General features: G+C 50.9%; 1 protein-coding gene across 1 annotated transcript in view; it reads right to left on the minus strand.

Annotated features, from left to right (window-relative positions):
* Nucleotides 1-16,861, minus strand: part of LOC128695107 (uncharacterized) — a gene marked incomplete at its 5' end in the record, with an annotated part of 115,053 nt that overhangs the window by 37,540 nt on the left and 60,652 nt on the right. Inside the window, 1 exon segment of the mRNA XM_053785521.2 lies at nt 12,137-12,324. Within this exon segment, the coding sequence (XP_053641496.2) occupies nt 12,137-12,324 (188 nt within the window).

The following is a 16,861-nucleotide window of genomic DNA, read 5'->3' on the forward strand; positions in this document are numbered from 1 at the left end:
ACAACCTGTGAGTGGCAGTTACCAGTACACAACCTGTGACTGGCAGTTACCAGTACACAACCTGTGACTGGCAGTTACCAGTACACAACCAGCGAGTAGCAGTCACCAGCACACAACCTGTGAGTGGCAGTCACCAGTACACAATCTGTGAGTGGCAGTTACCAGTACACAACGTATGAGTGGCAGTTATCAGTATAGAACCTGTGAGAGGAAGTTACCAGTTCACAATCCGTGATTGTCAGTCACCAGTACACAACCTGTGAGTGGCAATCACTAATACACAACCTGTGACTGGCAATCAACAGTGAACAACCTGTGAGTGGCAATCACCAGTACACAACCCGGGAGTGGCAATCACCAGTACACAAACTGTGAGTGGCAAATACCAGTACACAACCTGTGACTGGCAGTCACCTGTACACAACCTGTGAGTGGCAGTTACCAGTACACAACCTGTGAGTGCCAGTCACCAGAATACAACCTGTGAGTGGCAGTCACCAGTGCACAACCTGTGAGTGGCAATCGCCAGTACACAACCTGTGAGTGGCAGTCACCAGTGCACAACCTGTGAGTGGCAATCGCCAGTACACAACCTGTGAGTGGGAGTCCCCAGTACACAACCTGTGAGTGGAGTGGCATTCACCAGTACACAACCTGTGAGTGGAGTGGCATTCACCAGTACACAACCTGTGAGTCACAATCACCATTACACGACCTGTGAGTGGCAGTTACCAGTACACAACCTGTGAGTGGCATTCTCAAGTACACAACCTGTGAGTGGCAGATACCAGTACACAACCTGTGAGTGGCAATCACCAGTACTCAACTTGTGAGTGGCAGTTACCAGTACACAACCTGTGAGTGGCAGTTACCAGTACACAACCTGTGAGTGGCAATCACCTGAACAAAACCTGTGAGTGGCAATCACCAGTACACAACCTCTGAGTGGCAACCACCAGTACAAAACCTAAAAGTGACAGTTCCCTGTACAGTCAGTGAGTGGCAATCACCAGTACACAAAGTATGAGTGGCAGTCAGCAGTACACAACCTGTGAGTGGCAGACACCAGTACACAACAGTAAGCGAGTGGCAGTCACCAGTACACAACCTGTGAGTGGCAGTCACCAGTGCACAACTTATGAGTAGAAGTCATCAGTGCACAACCTGTGAATGGCAGTCACCAGTACACAACCTGTGAGTGGCAGTCACCAGTGCACAACATGTGATTGGCAGTCACCAGTACACAACCTGTGAATGGCAGTCACCAGTACACAACCTGAGAGTGGCAGTTACCAGTACACAACCTATGAGTGGAAGATACCAGTACACAGCCTGTGAGTGGCAATTACCAGTACACATCCTGTGAGTGGCAGTCACCAGTACACAAACTGTGAGTGGCAGTCACCAGTACACACCCTGTGAGTGGTAGTCACCAATACACAACCTATGAGTGGCAGTTACCAGTACACAACCTGTGAGTTTCAGTCACCAGAGCGCAACCTGTGAGTGGCAGTTACCAGTACACTACCTGTGAGTGGCAGTTACCAGTACACAACAAGCGAGTGGCAGTCACCAGTACACAACCTAAGAGTGGCAGTCACCAGTACACAACCTGTGAGTGGCAGTCACCAGAACACAACCTGTAAGTTGAAGATACCAGTACACAACCTTTGAGTGGCAATCACTAGTACACAACCTGTGAGTGGTAGTCACCAGTACACAACCTGTGAGTGTCAGTCACCAGTACACAACCTGTTAGTGGCAGTTACCACTACAGAACCTGTGAGTGACAGTCACCAATACACACCCTGTGAGTGGTAGTCACCAGTACACAACCTGTGAGTGTCAGTCACCAGTACACAACCTGTTAGTGGCAGTTACCACTACAGAACCTGTGAGTGACAGTCACCAATACACACCCTGTGAGTGGTAGTCACCAGTACACAACCTGTGAGTGGCAGTTACCAGTACACAACCTGTGAGTTTCAGTCACCCGTGCACAACCTGTGAGTGGCAGTTACCAGTGCACAACCTGTGAGTTGCAGTTACCAGTACACAACCTGTGAGTTGCAGTTACCAGTACACAACCTATAAGTGGCAGTCACCAGTACATAACCTGTAAGTGGCAGTCACCAGGACACAACCTGTGAGTTGCAGTTACCAGTACACAACCTATAAGTGGCAGTCACCAGTACATAACCTGTAAGTGGCAGTCACCAGGACACAACCTGTGATTGGCAGTCACTAGTACGTTTCGCCTACACAGTAGGCTTCTTCAGTCGAGTACAGAAAAGTTGATAGAAGCAGAAGATACTTGAAGACGATGTAATCAGTCCATCACCCTTAAAGTTTTGAGGTGGTCAGTCCCTCAGTCTGGAGAAGAGCATTGTTCCGTTGTCTGAAACAATATGAAGTTGAAGTGACAGGATGGAGCCTTATATAGTGCCAGGAGGTGAGACGTAGGTTGCTTTGGGAGGTCAGGTCCCTCTCAAACTCAGCCGTTCTCACTAGTAGAGGTTGTCGAAGTTGATGGTCTGTACCAAGATACCCTTGTGTTGCAGTGTCTGACAGAATGAACATTAAAATGGTATAAAATACCGACAGATTGTTAGGTATGTTGCATATGTGTCTTACCTAACAATCTGTCGGTATTTTATACCATTTTAATGTTCAAACTCTGGCCTCCTTGAACCCCTCTAGAACTAACTCTGAACTCCTTAAACCCCTCTAGAACTGTGGCCTCCCTGAACCCCTCTAGAGCTAACTCTGGCCTTCTTGAACCCCTCTAGAACAAACTCTGGCCTGTTAGGTAAGACACATATGCAACAGTTAGGTATCTTTATTTCGGAACGTTTCGCCTACACAGTAGGCTTCTTCAGTCGAGTACAGAAAAGTTGATAGAAGCAGAAGATACTTGAAGACGATGTAATCAGTCCATCACCCTTAAAGTTTTGAGGTGGTCAGTCCCTCAGTCTGGAGAAGAGTATTGTTCCATAGTCTGAAACAATATGGAGTTGAAGTGATAGGATGGAGCCTTATATAGCGCCAGGAGGTGAGACGTAGGTCACTAGTAGAGTAAGAATGTAGACATTGAGAGGTCAGGTCCTTCTCAAATCCAGCCATTCTCACTAGTAGAGGTTGTTGAAGTGGTTCCAAGTCTGTACCAAGATACAATACTCTTTTCCAGACAGAGGGACTGACCACCTCAAAACTTTAATCACCCAGTACACCGTGGATGGTAGTCACCCACTCCACAGTGGATGGTAGTCACCCAGTACACCGTGAGTGGTAGTCACCCAGTACACCGTGGATTTTAGTCAACCAGTACACCGTGGGTGGTAGTCGCCCACACAACAGTGGATGGTATTCACCCAGTACACATTGGATAGTAGTCACCCAGTACACAGTGGGTGGTAGTCACCCAGTACAACGTGGATGGTACTCACCCACTCCACCGTGGACGGTATTCACCCAGTACACTGTAGGTGGTAGTCACCCAGCACACCGTGGACTGTAGTCACACAGTACATCGTGGGTGGTAGTCACCCAGTACACCGTGGATGGTAGTCACCCAGTACACCGTGGATAGCAGTCATCCAGTACACCGTGGGTGGTAGTCACCCAGTACACCGTGGGTGGTAGTCACCCAGTACACCGTGGATGGTAGTCACCCATTACACCGTGGGTGGTAGTCACCCAGTACACCGTGGATGGTACCTATCCAGTACACCGTGGATGGTAGTCATCCACTCCACCGTGGTTGATAGCCACCCAGTACACCAGGGATGGTAGTCACCCAGTAAACCGTGGATTGTAGTCACCCAGTAAACCGTGGGTGGTAGTTAGGCAGTACATCGTGGGAGGTAGTCACTCAGTCCACCGTGGGTGGTAGTCACCCAGTACACCGGGGATGGTAGTCACCCAGTGAACCAGGGATGGGAGTCACTCAATAAACCGTGGATGGTAGTCACCCAGTAAACCGTGGATGGTAGTTACGCAGTACATCATGGGTGGTAGTCACCCAGTACACCGTGGGTGGTAGTCATCCACAACAACGTGGGTGGTAGTCGGCCAGTACACAGTGGGTGGTAGTCACCCAGAACTCCGTGGGTGTTAGTCACCCAGTACACCGTCGATAGCAGTCACCCAGTTCACCTTGGATGGTAGTCACCCAGTACACAGTAGATGGTACTCAGTGCACCGTGGACAGTAGTCACCCAGTACACCGTGGATTGTAGTCACCAAGTACACCGTGGGTGGTAGTCACCTTGTACACTGTGGATAGCAGTCACCCAGTACACCGTGGATGGTAGTCACCCAGTACACAGTAGATGGTACTCAATGCACCGTGGACAGTAGTCACCAAGTACACCGTGGGTGGTAGTCACCCTGTACACCGTGGGTGGTAGTCAGCCAGTACATCGTGGATAGTAGTCACCCAGTACACCGTGGATGGTAGTCACCCTGTACACCGTGGATGGTAGTCACCCTGTACACCGTGGATGGTAGTCACCCAGTACACCGTTGGTGATAGTCACCCAGTACACCGTGGATGGTAGTCTCCCAGTACACCGCGGATGGTAGTCACACAGTACACCGTGGATGGTAGTCACCCAGTACACCGTGGGTGGTAGTCACCCTGTACACCGTGGATGGTAGTCACCCAGTACACCGTGGATGGTAGTCACCCTGTACACCGCTGATGGTAGTCACACAGTACACCGTGGGTGGTAGTCACACAGTACACCGTGGGTGGTAGTCACACAGTACACCGTGGACGGTAGTCACCCAGTACATCGTGGATGGTAGTCACACAGTACACCGTGAATGGTAGTCACACAGTACACCGCGGATGCACAGTACACCGTGAATGGTAGTCACCCAGTACACCGTGGATGGTAGTCACACAGTACACCGTGGATGGTAGTCACCCAGTACACCGTGGATGGTAGTCACCCTGTACACCGCGGATGGTAGTCACACAGTACACCGCGGATGGTAGTCACACAGTACACCGCGGATGGTAGTCACCCAGTACACCGTGGATGGTAGTCACACAGTACACCGCGGATGCACAGTACACCGCGGATGGTAGTCACCCAGTACACCGCGGATGGTAGTCACCCAGTACACCGTGGATGGTAGTCACACAGTACACCGCGGATGCACAGTACACCGTGAATGGTAGTCACCCAGTACACCGTGGATGGTAGTCACACAGTACACCGTGGACGGTAGTCACCCAGTACATCGTGGATGGTAGTCACACAGTACACCGTGAATGGTAGTCACCCAGTACACCGTGGATGGTAGTCACACAGTACACCGTGGATAGTAGTCACCCAGTACACCGTGGATGGTAGTCACACAGTACACCGCGGATGGTAGTCACCCAGTACACCGTGGATAGTAGTCACACAGTACACCGCGGATGGTAGTCACACAGTACACCGCGGATGGTAGTCACCCAGTACACCGTGGATAGTAGTCACACAGTACACCGCGGATGGTAGTCACACAGTACACCGTGGATGGTAGTCACACAGTACACTGTGGGTGGTAGTGAGATAGTACATAGTGGGTGGTAGTCAGCCAGTGAACAGTGGGTGGTAGTCAGCCAGTACACAGTGGGTGGTAGTCAGCCAGTGAACAGTGGGTGGTAGTCAGCCAGTACACAGTGGGTGGTAGTCAGCCAGTGAACAGTGGGTGGTAGTCAGCCACTACACAGTGGGTGGTAGTCAGCCAGTACACATTGGATCGTGGTCACCCAAAACACCTTGGGTAGTAGTGAGCCAGTACGCAGTGGGTGGTAGTCACCCAGTACACAGTGGGTGGTAGGCCAGTGCACAATGGGTGGTAGTCAGCCAGTACACAGTGGGTGGTAATCAGCCAGTACACAGTGGGTGGTAGCCACTACACAGTGGATGGTAGTCACCCAGAACACAGTGGGTAGAAGTAACCCGGAACACAGCGGGTGGTAGTCAGCCAGAACACCGTGGGTGGTAGTTAGTCAGTACACCGTGGATGGTAGTCAGCCAGTACACAATGGGTGGTAGTTAGTCAGTACACAGTGGGTGGTAGTCAGCCAGTACACAGTGGGTGGTAGTCAGCCAGTACAAAGTGGGTGGTAGTCAGCCAATACACAGTGGGTGGTAGCCAGTACACAGTGGGTGGTAGTCAGCTATAACACCGTGGGTGGTAGTCAGCCAGTACACAGCGAGTGGTAGTCAGCCAGAACACCGTGGGTGGTAGTCAGCCAGTACACAGTGGGTGGTAGTCAGCCAGTATACAGTGGGTGGTAGTCAGTCAGTACACAGTGAATGGTAGTCAGCGAGTACACAGTGGGTGGTAGTCACCCAGAACACAGTTGGTGGTAGTGAGCCAGTACACATTGTGTGGTAGTGAGCCAGTACACAGTGGGTAGTAGTGAGCCAGTTCACAGTGGGTGGTAGTCAGCTAGTACACAGTGGATGGTAGTCACACAGTACACCGTGGATGGTAGTCCCACAGTACACCGTGGATGGTAGTCACACAGTACACCACGAATGGTAGTCACACAGTACACCGTGGATGGTAGTCACACAGTACACCGTGGATGGTAGTCACCCTGTACACCGTGGATGGTAGACACCCAGTACACCGTGGATGGTTGTCACACAGTACACCGTGGATGGTAGTCACACAGTACACCGTGGATGGTAGTCACACAGTACACCGTGGATGGTTGTCACACAGTACACCGCGGATGGTAGTCACACAGTACACCGTGGATGGTAGTCACCCAGTACACCGTGGATGGTAGTCACCCTGTACACCGTGGATGGTAGTCACACAGTACACCGCGGATGGTAGTCACACAGTACACCGTGGATGGTAGTCACACAGACCACCGTGGATGATAGTCACCCAGTACACCGTGGATGGTAGTCACCCAGTACACCGCGGATGGTAGTCACACAGTACACCGTGGATGGTAGTCACCCTGTACACCGCGGATGGTAGTCACCCAGTACACCGTGGATGGTAGTCACCCTGTACACCGTGGATGGTAGTCACACAGTACACCGTGGATGGTAGTCACCCTGTACACCGTGGATGGTAGTCACCCAGTACACCGTGGATGGTAGTCACCCAGAACACCGTGGATGGTAGTCACACAGTACACCGTGGATGGTAGTCACCCTGTACACCGCGGATGGTAGTCACCCAGTACACCGCGGATGGTAGTCACACAGTACACCGCGGATGGTAGTCACCCAGTACACCGTGGATGGTAGTCACACAGTACACCGCGGATGGTAGTCACCCAGTACACCGTGGATGGTAGTCACACAGTACACCGCGGATGGTAGTCACCCAGTACACCGTGGATGGTAGTCACCCAGTACACCGTGGATGGTAGTCACACAGTACACCGTGGATGGTAGTCACCCTGTACACCGCGGATGGTAGTCACCCAGTACACCGCGGATGGTAGTCACACAGTACACCGCGGATGGTAGTCACCCAGTACACCGTGGATGGTAGTCACACAGTACACCGCGGATGGTAGTCACCCAGTACACCGTGGATGGTAGTCACACAGTACACCGTGGATGGTAGTCACACAGTACACCGCGGATGGTAGTCACACAGTACACCGTGGATGGTAGTCACCCAGTACACCGTGGATGGTAGTCACACAGTACACCGCGGATGGTAGTCACCCAGTACACCGTGGATGGTAGTCACCCAGTACACCGTGGATGGTAGTCACACAGTACACCGTGGATGGTAGTCACCCAGTACACCGTGGATGGTAGTCACCCAGTACACCGTGGATGGTAGTCACACAGTACACCGCGGATGGTAGTCACACAGTACACCGCGGATGGTAGTCACACAGTACACCGTGGATGGTAGTCACACAGTACACCGTGGATGGTAGTCACACAGTACACTGTGGGTGGTAGTGAGATAGTACATAGTGGGTGTTATTGAGCCAGTACACAGTGGGTGGTAGTCACCCAGTGAACAGTGGGTGGTAGTCAGCCAGTACGCAGTGGGTGGTAGTCAGCCAGTGAACAGTGGGTGGTAGTCAGCCAGTACACAGTGGGTGGTAGTCAGCCAGTGAACAGTGGGTGGTAGTCAGCCAGTACACAGTGGGTGGTAGTCAGCCAGTGAACAGTGGGTGGTAGTCACCCACTACACAGTCGGTGGTAGTCAGCCAGTACACATTGGATCGTGGTCACCCAAAACACCTTGGGTTGTAATGAGCCTGTACACAGTGGGTGGTAGTCACCCAGAACACAGTGGGTGGGAGTGAGCTAGTACACAATGGGTAGTAGTGAGCCAGTACGCAGTGGGTGGTAGTCACCCAGTACACAGTGGGTGGTAGGCCAGTGCACAATGGGTGGTAGTCAGCCAGTACACAGTGGGTGGTAATCAGCCAGTACACAGTGGGTGGTAGCCACTACACAGTGGATGGTAGTCACCCAGAACGCAGTGGGTGGTAGTCACCCAGAACACCGTGGATGGTAGTCAGCCAGTACAAAGTGGGTGGTAGTCAGCCAATACACAGTGGGTGGTAGCCAGTACACAGTGGGTGGTAGTCAGCTATAACACCGTGGGTGGTAGTCAGCCAGAACACCGTGGGTGGTAGTCAGCCAGAACACCGTGGGTGGTAGTCAGCCAGTACACAGTGGGTGGTAGTCAGCCAGTACACAGTGGGTGGTAGTCAGCCAGTACACAGTGGGTGGTAGTCAGCCAGTATACAGTGGGTGGTAGTCAGTCAGTACACAGTGAATGGTAGTCAGTCAGTACACAGTGAATGGTAGTCAGCGAGTACACAGTGGGTGGTAGTCAGCCAGTATACAGTGGGTGGTAGTCAGTCAGTACACAGTGAATGGTAGTCAGCGAGTACACAGTGGGTGGTAGTCAGCCAGTATACAGTGGGTGGTAGTCAGTCAGTACACAGTGAATGGTAGTCAGTCAGTACACAGTGAATGGTAGTCAGCGAGTACACAGTGGGTGGTAGTCAGCCAGTATACAGTGGGTGGTAGTCAGTCAGTACACAGTGAATGGTAGTCAGCGAGTACACAGTGGGTGGTAGTCACCCAGAACACAGTTGGTGGTAGTGAGCCAGTACACATTGTGTGGTAGTGAGCCAGTACACAGTGGGTAGTAGTGAGCCAGTTCACAGTGGGTGGTAGTCAGCTAGTACACAGTGGATGGTAGTCACGCAGAACACCGTGTGTGGTAGTCAGCCAGTACACGGTGGGTGGTAGTCACCCAGAAGACAGTGGGTGGTAGTCATCTAGAACACCGTGGGTGGTAGTCATCTAGAACACCGTGGGTGGTAGTCATCTAGAATACCGTAGGTGGTAATCACTCAGAACACCGTGGGTGGTAGTCATCTAGAACACCGTGGGTGGTAGTCATCTAGAACACCGTGGGTGGTAGTCATCTAGAATACCGTAGGTGGTAGTCATCTAGAATACCGTAGGTGGTAATCACTCAGAACACCGTGGGTGGTAGTCATCTAGAACACCGTGGGTGGTAGTCATCTAGAACACCGTGGGTGGTAGTCATCTAGAATACCGTAGGTGGTAATCACTCAGAACACCGTGGGTGGTAGTCATCTAGAACACCGTGGGTGGTAGTCATCTAGAACACCGTGGGTGGTAGTCATCTAGAATACCGTAGGTGGTAATCACTCAGAACACCGTGGGTGGTAGTCATCTAGAATACCGTAGGTGGTAATCACTCAGAACACCGTGGGTGGTAGTCATCTAGAATACCGTAGGTGGTAATCACTCAGAACACCGTGGGTGGTAGTCATCTAGAATACCGTAGGTGGTAATCACTCAGAACACCGTGGGTGGTAGTCATCTAGAATACCGTAGGTGGTAATCACTCAGAACACCGTGGGTGGTAGTCATCTAGAATACCGTAGGTGGTAATCACTCAGAACACCGTGGGTGGTAGTCATCTAGAATACCGTAGGTGGTAATCACTCAGAACACCGTGGGTGGTAGTCATCTAGAATACCGTAGGTGGTAATCACTCAGAACACCGTGGGTGGTAGTCATCTAGAATACCGTAGGTGGTAATCACTCAGAACACCGTGGGTGGTAGTCATCTAGAATACCGTAGGTGGTAATCACTCAGAACACCGTGGGTGGTAGTCATCTAGAATACCGTAGGTGGTAATCACTCAGAACACCGTGGGTGGTAGTCATCTAGAATACCGTAGGTGGTAATCACTCAGAACACCGTGGGTGGTAGTCATCTAGAATACCGTAGGTGGTAATCACTCAGAACACCGTGGGTGGTAGTCATCTAGAATACCGTAGGTGGTAATCACTCAGAACACCGTGGGTGGTAGTCATCTAGAATACCGTAGGTGGTAATCACTCAGAACACCGTGGGTGGTAGTCATCTAGAATACCGTAGGTGGTAATCACTCAGAACACCGTGGGTGGTAGTCATCTAGAATACCGTAGGTGGTAGTCACCCAGAACACCGTGGGTGGTAGTCATCTAGAATACCGTAGGTGATAGTCACCCAGAACACCGTGGGTGGTAGTCATCTAGAATACCGTAGGTGGTAGTCACCCAGAACACCGTGGGTGGTAGTCACCCAGAACACCGTGGGTGGTAGTCATCTAGAATACCGTAGGTGATAGTCACCCAGAACACCGTGGGTGGTAGTCATCTAGAATACCGTGGGTGGTAGTCACCCAGAACACCGTGGGTGGTAGTCATCTAGAATACCGTGGGTGGTAGTCACCCAGAACACCGTGGGTGGTAGTCATCTAGAATACCGTGGGTGGTAGTCATCTAGAATACCGTGGGTGGTAGTCACCCAGAACACCGTGGGTGGTAGTCATCTAGAATACCGTGGGTGGTAGTCACCCAGAACACCGTGGGTGGTAGTCATCTAGAATACCGTGGGTGGTAGTCACCCAGAACACCGTGGGTGGTAGTCATCTAGAATACCGTAGGTGGTAGTCACCCAGAACACCGTGGGTGGTAGTCATCTAGAATACCGTAGGTGATAGTCACCCAGAACACCGTGGGTGGTAGTCATCTAGAATACCGTAGGTGGTAGTCACCCAGAACACCGTGGGTGGTAGTCATCTAGAATACCGTAGGTGGTAGTCACCCAGAACACCGTGGGTGGTAGTCATCTAGAATACCGTAGGTGATAGTCACCCAGAACACCGTGGGTGGTAGTCATCTAGAATACCGTAGGTGATAGTCACCCAGAACACCGTGGGTGGTAGTTACCCAGAAAACAGTGGGTGGTAGTGATCCAGTACACAGTGGTTGGTAGTGAGCCAGTATACATTGGGTAGTAGTGAGCCAGAACACAGTGGGTGGTAGTCACCCAGTACACAGCGGGTGGTAGTCAGGCCAGTGAACAATGGGTGGTAGTCAGCCAGTACACAATGGGTGGTAGTCAGCCAGTACACAGTGGGTGGTAGTCTGCCAGTACACAGTGGGTGGTAGTCAGCCAATTAACAGTGTGTGGTACTCAGCCAGTACCCAGTGGGTGGTAGTCAGTCAGTACACAGTGGGTGGTAGTCAGCCAGTACACAGTGGGTGGTAGTTAGCTAGTACACAGTGGGTGGTAGTCAGCCAGTGCACAATGGGTGGTAGTCAGCCAGTACACAGTGGACGGTAGTCAGCCAGTATACAGTGGGTGGTAGTCAAACAGTGCACAATGGGTGGCAGTCAGCCAGTACACAGTGGGTGGTAGTCTGCCAGTACACAGTGGGTGGTAGTCAGCCAGTACGCAGTGGGTGGTAGTCACCCAGTACACCATGGGTGGTGGTGAGTCAGTACACAGTGGGTGGTAGTCACCAGCACACAGTGGGTGGTAGTCAGCCAGTACACCGTGGGTGGTAGTCACCAGCACACAGTGGGTGGTAGTCATCAGAACACCGTGGGTGGTAGTCACCAGCACACAGTGGGTGGTAGTCACCAGCACACAGTGGGTGGTAGTCACCAGAACACCGTGGGTGGAAGTCAGCCAGTACACAGTGGGTGGTAGTCACCAGCACACAGTGGGTGGTAGTCAGCCAGAACACCGTGGGTGGTAGCCACTAGTCAGTAAACAACAGTGTCAGAAACAAGACAGATACAAAACTTACTTTCATAGACTGTAAACATCTTCTCTTGTCTTGATCGTTGGTGGTGCAGGGCAGGTCTGTGTTAGAGTAGATCTTGTCAGGGTTGGCAGGGTCGTAGACGACCACCTCTATGGTGGCAGTGGTGCTGGTAGACAGTGTCACTTCCACCGACCCACCCACCATGGACACTGTTAGTGCTTGAGATGTCTCTGCAATGTACAGGTGATAGTGTGTTAACCAGTCCCTGCTGAGTGGTGTTATTGTGTTAACCGGTACTTGCTGAGTGGTGTTATGTGTTAACCAGTACTTGCTGAGTGGTGTTAGTGTGTTAACCAGTCCCTGCTGAGTGGTGTTAGTGTGTTAACCAGTCCCTGCTGAGTGGTGTTAGTGTGTTAAACAGTCCCTGCTGAGTTGTGTTAGTGTGTTAACCAGTCCCTGCTGAGTGGTGTTAGTGTGTTAAACAGTCCCTGCTGAGTGGTGTTAGTGTGTTAATCAGTCCCTACTGAGTGGTGTTAGTGTGCTAACCAGTACTTGCTGAGTGGTGTTAGTGTGTTAGCCAGTCCCTGCTGAGTGGTGTTAGTGTGTTAACCAGTCCCTGCCGAGTGGTGTTAGTGTGTTAACCAGTACTTGCTGAGTGGTGTTAGTGTGTTAACCAGTCCCTGCTGAGTAGTGCTAGTGTGTTAACCAGTCCCTGCTGAGTGGTGTTAGTGTGTTAATCAGTCCCTACTGAGTGGTGTTAGTGTGTTAACCAGTCCCTACTGAGTGGTGTTAGCGTGTTAACCAGTACTTGCTGAGTGGTGTTAGTGTGTTAATCAGTCCCTACTGAGTGGTGTTAGTGTGCTAACCAGTACTTGCTGAGTGGTGTTAGTGTGTTAATCAGTCCCTACTGAGTGGTGTTAGTGTGTTAACCAGTCCCTACTGAGTGGTGTTAGCGTGTTAACCAGTCCCTGCTGAGTGGTGTTAGTGTGTTAACCAGTACTTGGTGAGTGGTGTTAGTGTGTTAACCAGTACTTGCTGAGTGGTGTTAGTGTGTTAACCAGTCCCTGCTGAGTGGTGTTAGTGTGTTAACCAGTACTTGCTGAGTGGTGTTAGTGTGTTAACCAGTACTTGCTGAGTGGTGTTAGTGTGTTAACCAGTACTTGGTGAGTGGTGTTAGTGTGTTAACCAGTCCCTGCTGAGTGGTGTTAGTGTGTTAACCAGTCCCTGCTGAGTGGTGTTAGTGTGCTAACCAGTGCTTGCTGAGTGGTGTTAGTGTGTTAGCCAGTCTTTGCTGAGTGGTGTTAGTGTGTTAACCAGTCCCTGCTGAGTGGTGTTAGTGTGTTAACCAGTACTTGCTAAGTGGTGTTAGTGTGTTAATCAGTCCCTACTGAGTGGTGTTAGTGTGTTAACCAGTCCCTACTGAGTGGTGTTAGCGTGTTAACCAGTCCCTGCTAAGTGGTGTTAGTGTGTTAACCATTACTTGGTGAGTGGTGTTAGTGTGTTAACCAGTACTTGCTGAGTGGTATTAGTGTGTTAACCAGTACTTGCTGAGTGGTGTTAGTGTGTTAGCCAGTCCCTGCTGAGTGGTGTTAGTGTGTTAACCAGTACTTGCAGAGTGGTGTCAGTGTGTTAACCAGTCCCTGCTGAGTGGTGTTAGTGTGTTAGCCAGTCCCTGCTAAGTGGTGTTAGTGTGTTAACCAGTACTTGCTGAGTGGTGTTAATGTGTTAACCAGCCCCTGCTGAGTGGTGTTAGTGTGTTAACCAGTGCTTGCTGAGTGGTGTTAGTGTGCTAGCCAGTCCCTGCTGAGTGGTGTTAGTGTGTTAGCCAGTACTTGCTGAGTGGTGTTAATGTGTTAACCAGCCCCTGCTGAGTGGTGTTAGTGTGTTAACCAGTGCTTGCTGAGTGGTGTTAGTGTGTTAACCAGTGCTTGCTGAGTGGTGTTAGTATGTTGACCAGTCCCTGCTGAGTGGTGTTAGTGTGTTAACCAGTACTTGCTGAGTGGTGTTAGTATGTTAACCAGCCCCTGCTGAGTGGTGTTAGTGTGTTAACCAGTGCTTGCTGAGTGGTGTTAGTATGTTAAGCAGCCCCTGCTGAGTGGTGTTACTGTGTTAATCAGTGCTTGCTGAGTGGTGTTAGTGTGTTAACCAGTCCCTGCTGAGTGGTGTTAGTGTGTTAACCAGTACTTGCTGAGTGGTGTTAGTGTTTTAATCAGTCCCTACTGAGTGGTGTTAGTGTGTTAACCAGTCCCTACTGAGTGGTGTTAGCGTGTTAACCAGTCCCTGCTGAGTGGTGTTAGTGTGTTAACCAGTACTTGGTGAGTGGTGTTAGTGTGTTAACCAGTACTTGCTGAGTGGTATTAGTGTGTTAACCAGTACTTGCTGAGTGGTGTTAGTGTGTTAGCCAGTCCCTGCTGAGTGGTGTTAGTGTGTTAACCAGTACTTGCTGAGTGGTGTTAGTGTGTTAACCAGTCCCTGCTGAGTGGTGTTAGTGTGTTAGCCAGTCCCTGCTGAGTGGTGTTAGTGTGTTAACCAGTACTTGCTGAGTGGTGTTAATGTGTTAACCAGCCCCTGCTGAGTGGTGTTAGTGTGTTAACCAGTGCTTGCTGAGTGGTGTTAGTGTGCTAGCCAGTCCCTGCTGAGTGGTGTTAGTGTGTTAACCAGTACTTGCTGAGTGGTGTTAATGTGTTAACCAGCCCCTGCTGAGTGGTGTTAGTGTGTTAACCAGTGCTTGCTGAGTGGTGTTAGTGTGTTAACCAGTGCTTGCTGAGTGGTGTTAGTATGTTGACCAGTCCCTGCTGAGTGGTGTTAGTGTGTTAACCAGTACTTGCTGAGTGGTGTTAGTATGTTAACCAGCCCCTGCTGAGTGGTGTTAGTGTGTTAACCAGTACTTGCTGAGTGGTGTTAGTATGTTAACCAGCCCCTGCTGAGTGGTGTTAGTGTGTTAAGCAGTGCTTGCTGAGTGGTGTTAGTATGTTAAGCAGCCCCTGCTGAGTGGTGTTAGTGTGTTAATCAGTGCTTGCTGAGTGGTGTTAGTATGTTGACCAGTCCCTGCTGAGCGGTGTTAGTGTGAGTTAACCAGCCCCTGCTGAGTGGTGTTAGTGTGTTAACCAGTACTTGCTGAGTGGTGTTAGTGTGTTAACCAGTCCCTGCTGAGTGGTGTTAGTGTTAGCCAGCATCTCACACAGTGTTGTCATCATTCACGGACATGACACCAGCAGCTCTGAGGTTGGTGAATTATCTTAAGAGTTACATATAATTCCCATTATGACGTCTCCAGTGTTTATGTTTCAGAACAGGTCCATGACTGATCCAGAACAGGTCCATGACTGATCCAGAACAGGTCCATGACTGGTCCAGAACAGGTCCATGACTGGTCCAGAACAGGTCCATGACTGGTCCAGAACAGGTCCATGACTGGTCCAGAACAAGTCCATGACTAGTCCAGAACGGGTCCATGACTAGTCCAGAACAGGTCCATGGCTGGTCCAGAACAGGTTCATGACTAGTCCAGAACAGGTCCATGACTGGTCCAGAACAGGTCCATGACTAGTCCAGAACAGGTCCATGACTAGTCCAGAACAGGTCCATGACTGGTCCAGAACAGGTCCATGACTAGTCCAGAACAGGTCCATGACTGGTCCAGAACAGGTCCATGACTAGTCCAGAACAGGTCCATGACTGGTCCAGAACAGGTCCATGACTGGTCCAGAACAAGTCCATGACTGGTCCAGAACAGGTCCATGACTGGTCCAGAACAGGTCCATGACTGGTCCAGAACAGGTCCATGACTGGTCCAGAACAGGTCCATGACTGGTCCAGAACAGGTCCATGACTAGTCCAGAACAGGTCCATGACTGGTCCAGAACAGGTCCATGACTGGTCCAGAACAGGTCCATGACTGGTCCAGAACAGGTCCATGACTGGTCCAGAACAGGTCCATGACTAGTCCAGAACAGGTCCATGACTAGTCCAGAACAGGTCCATGACTAGTCCAGAACAGGTCCATGACTAGTCCAGAACAGGTCCATGACTAGTCCAGAACAGGTCCATGACTAGTCCAGAACAGGTCCATGACTAGTCCAGAACAGGTCCATGACTAGTCCAGATCAGGTCCATGACTAGTCCAGAACAGGTCCATGACTGGTCCAGAACAGGTCTATGACTTGTCCAGAACAGGTCCATGACTAGTTCAGAACAGGTCCATGACTAGTCCAGAACAGGTCCATGACTAGCCCAGAACAGGTCCATGACTAGTCCAGAACAGGTCCATGACTGGTCCAGAACAGGTCCATGACTGGTCCAGAACAGGTCCATGACTGGTCCAGAACAGGTCCATGACTGGTCCAGAACAGGTCCATGACTGGTCCAGAACAGGTCCATGACTGGTCCAGAACAGGTCCATGACTGGTCCAGAACAGGTCCATGACTGGTCCAGAACAGGTCCATGACTGGTCCAGAACAGGTCCATGACTGGTCAAAAACAGGTCCATGACTGGTCCAGAACAGGTCCATGACTGGTCCATGACTGGTCCAGAACAGATCCATGACTGGTCCAGAACAGGTCCATGACTAGTCCAGAACGGGTCCATGACTAGTCCAAAACAGGTCCATGACTAGTCCAGAACAGTTCCATGACTAGTCCAGAACAGGTCCATGACTAGTCCAGAACAGGTCCATGACTAGTCCAGAACAGATCCATGACTAGTCCAGAACAGGTCCATGACTAGTCCAGAACAGGTCCATGACTAGTCCAGAACAGGTCCATGA

This window comes from Cherax quadricarinatus, chromosome 35 (assembly GCF_038502225.1).
Source record: "Cherax quadricarinatus isolate ZL_2023a chromosome 35, ASM3850222v1, whole genome shotgun sequence".
Taxonomy (NCBI): Eukaryota; Metazoa; Arthropoda; class Malacostraca; order Decapoda; family Parastacidae; genus Cherax; species Cherax quadricarinatus.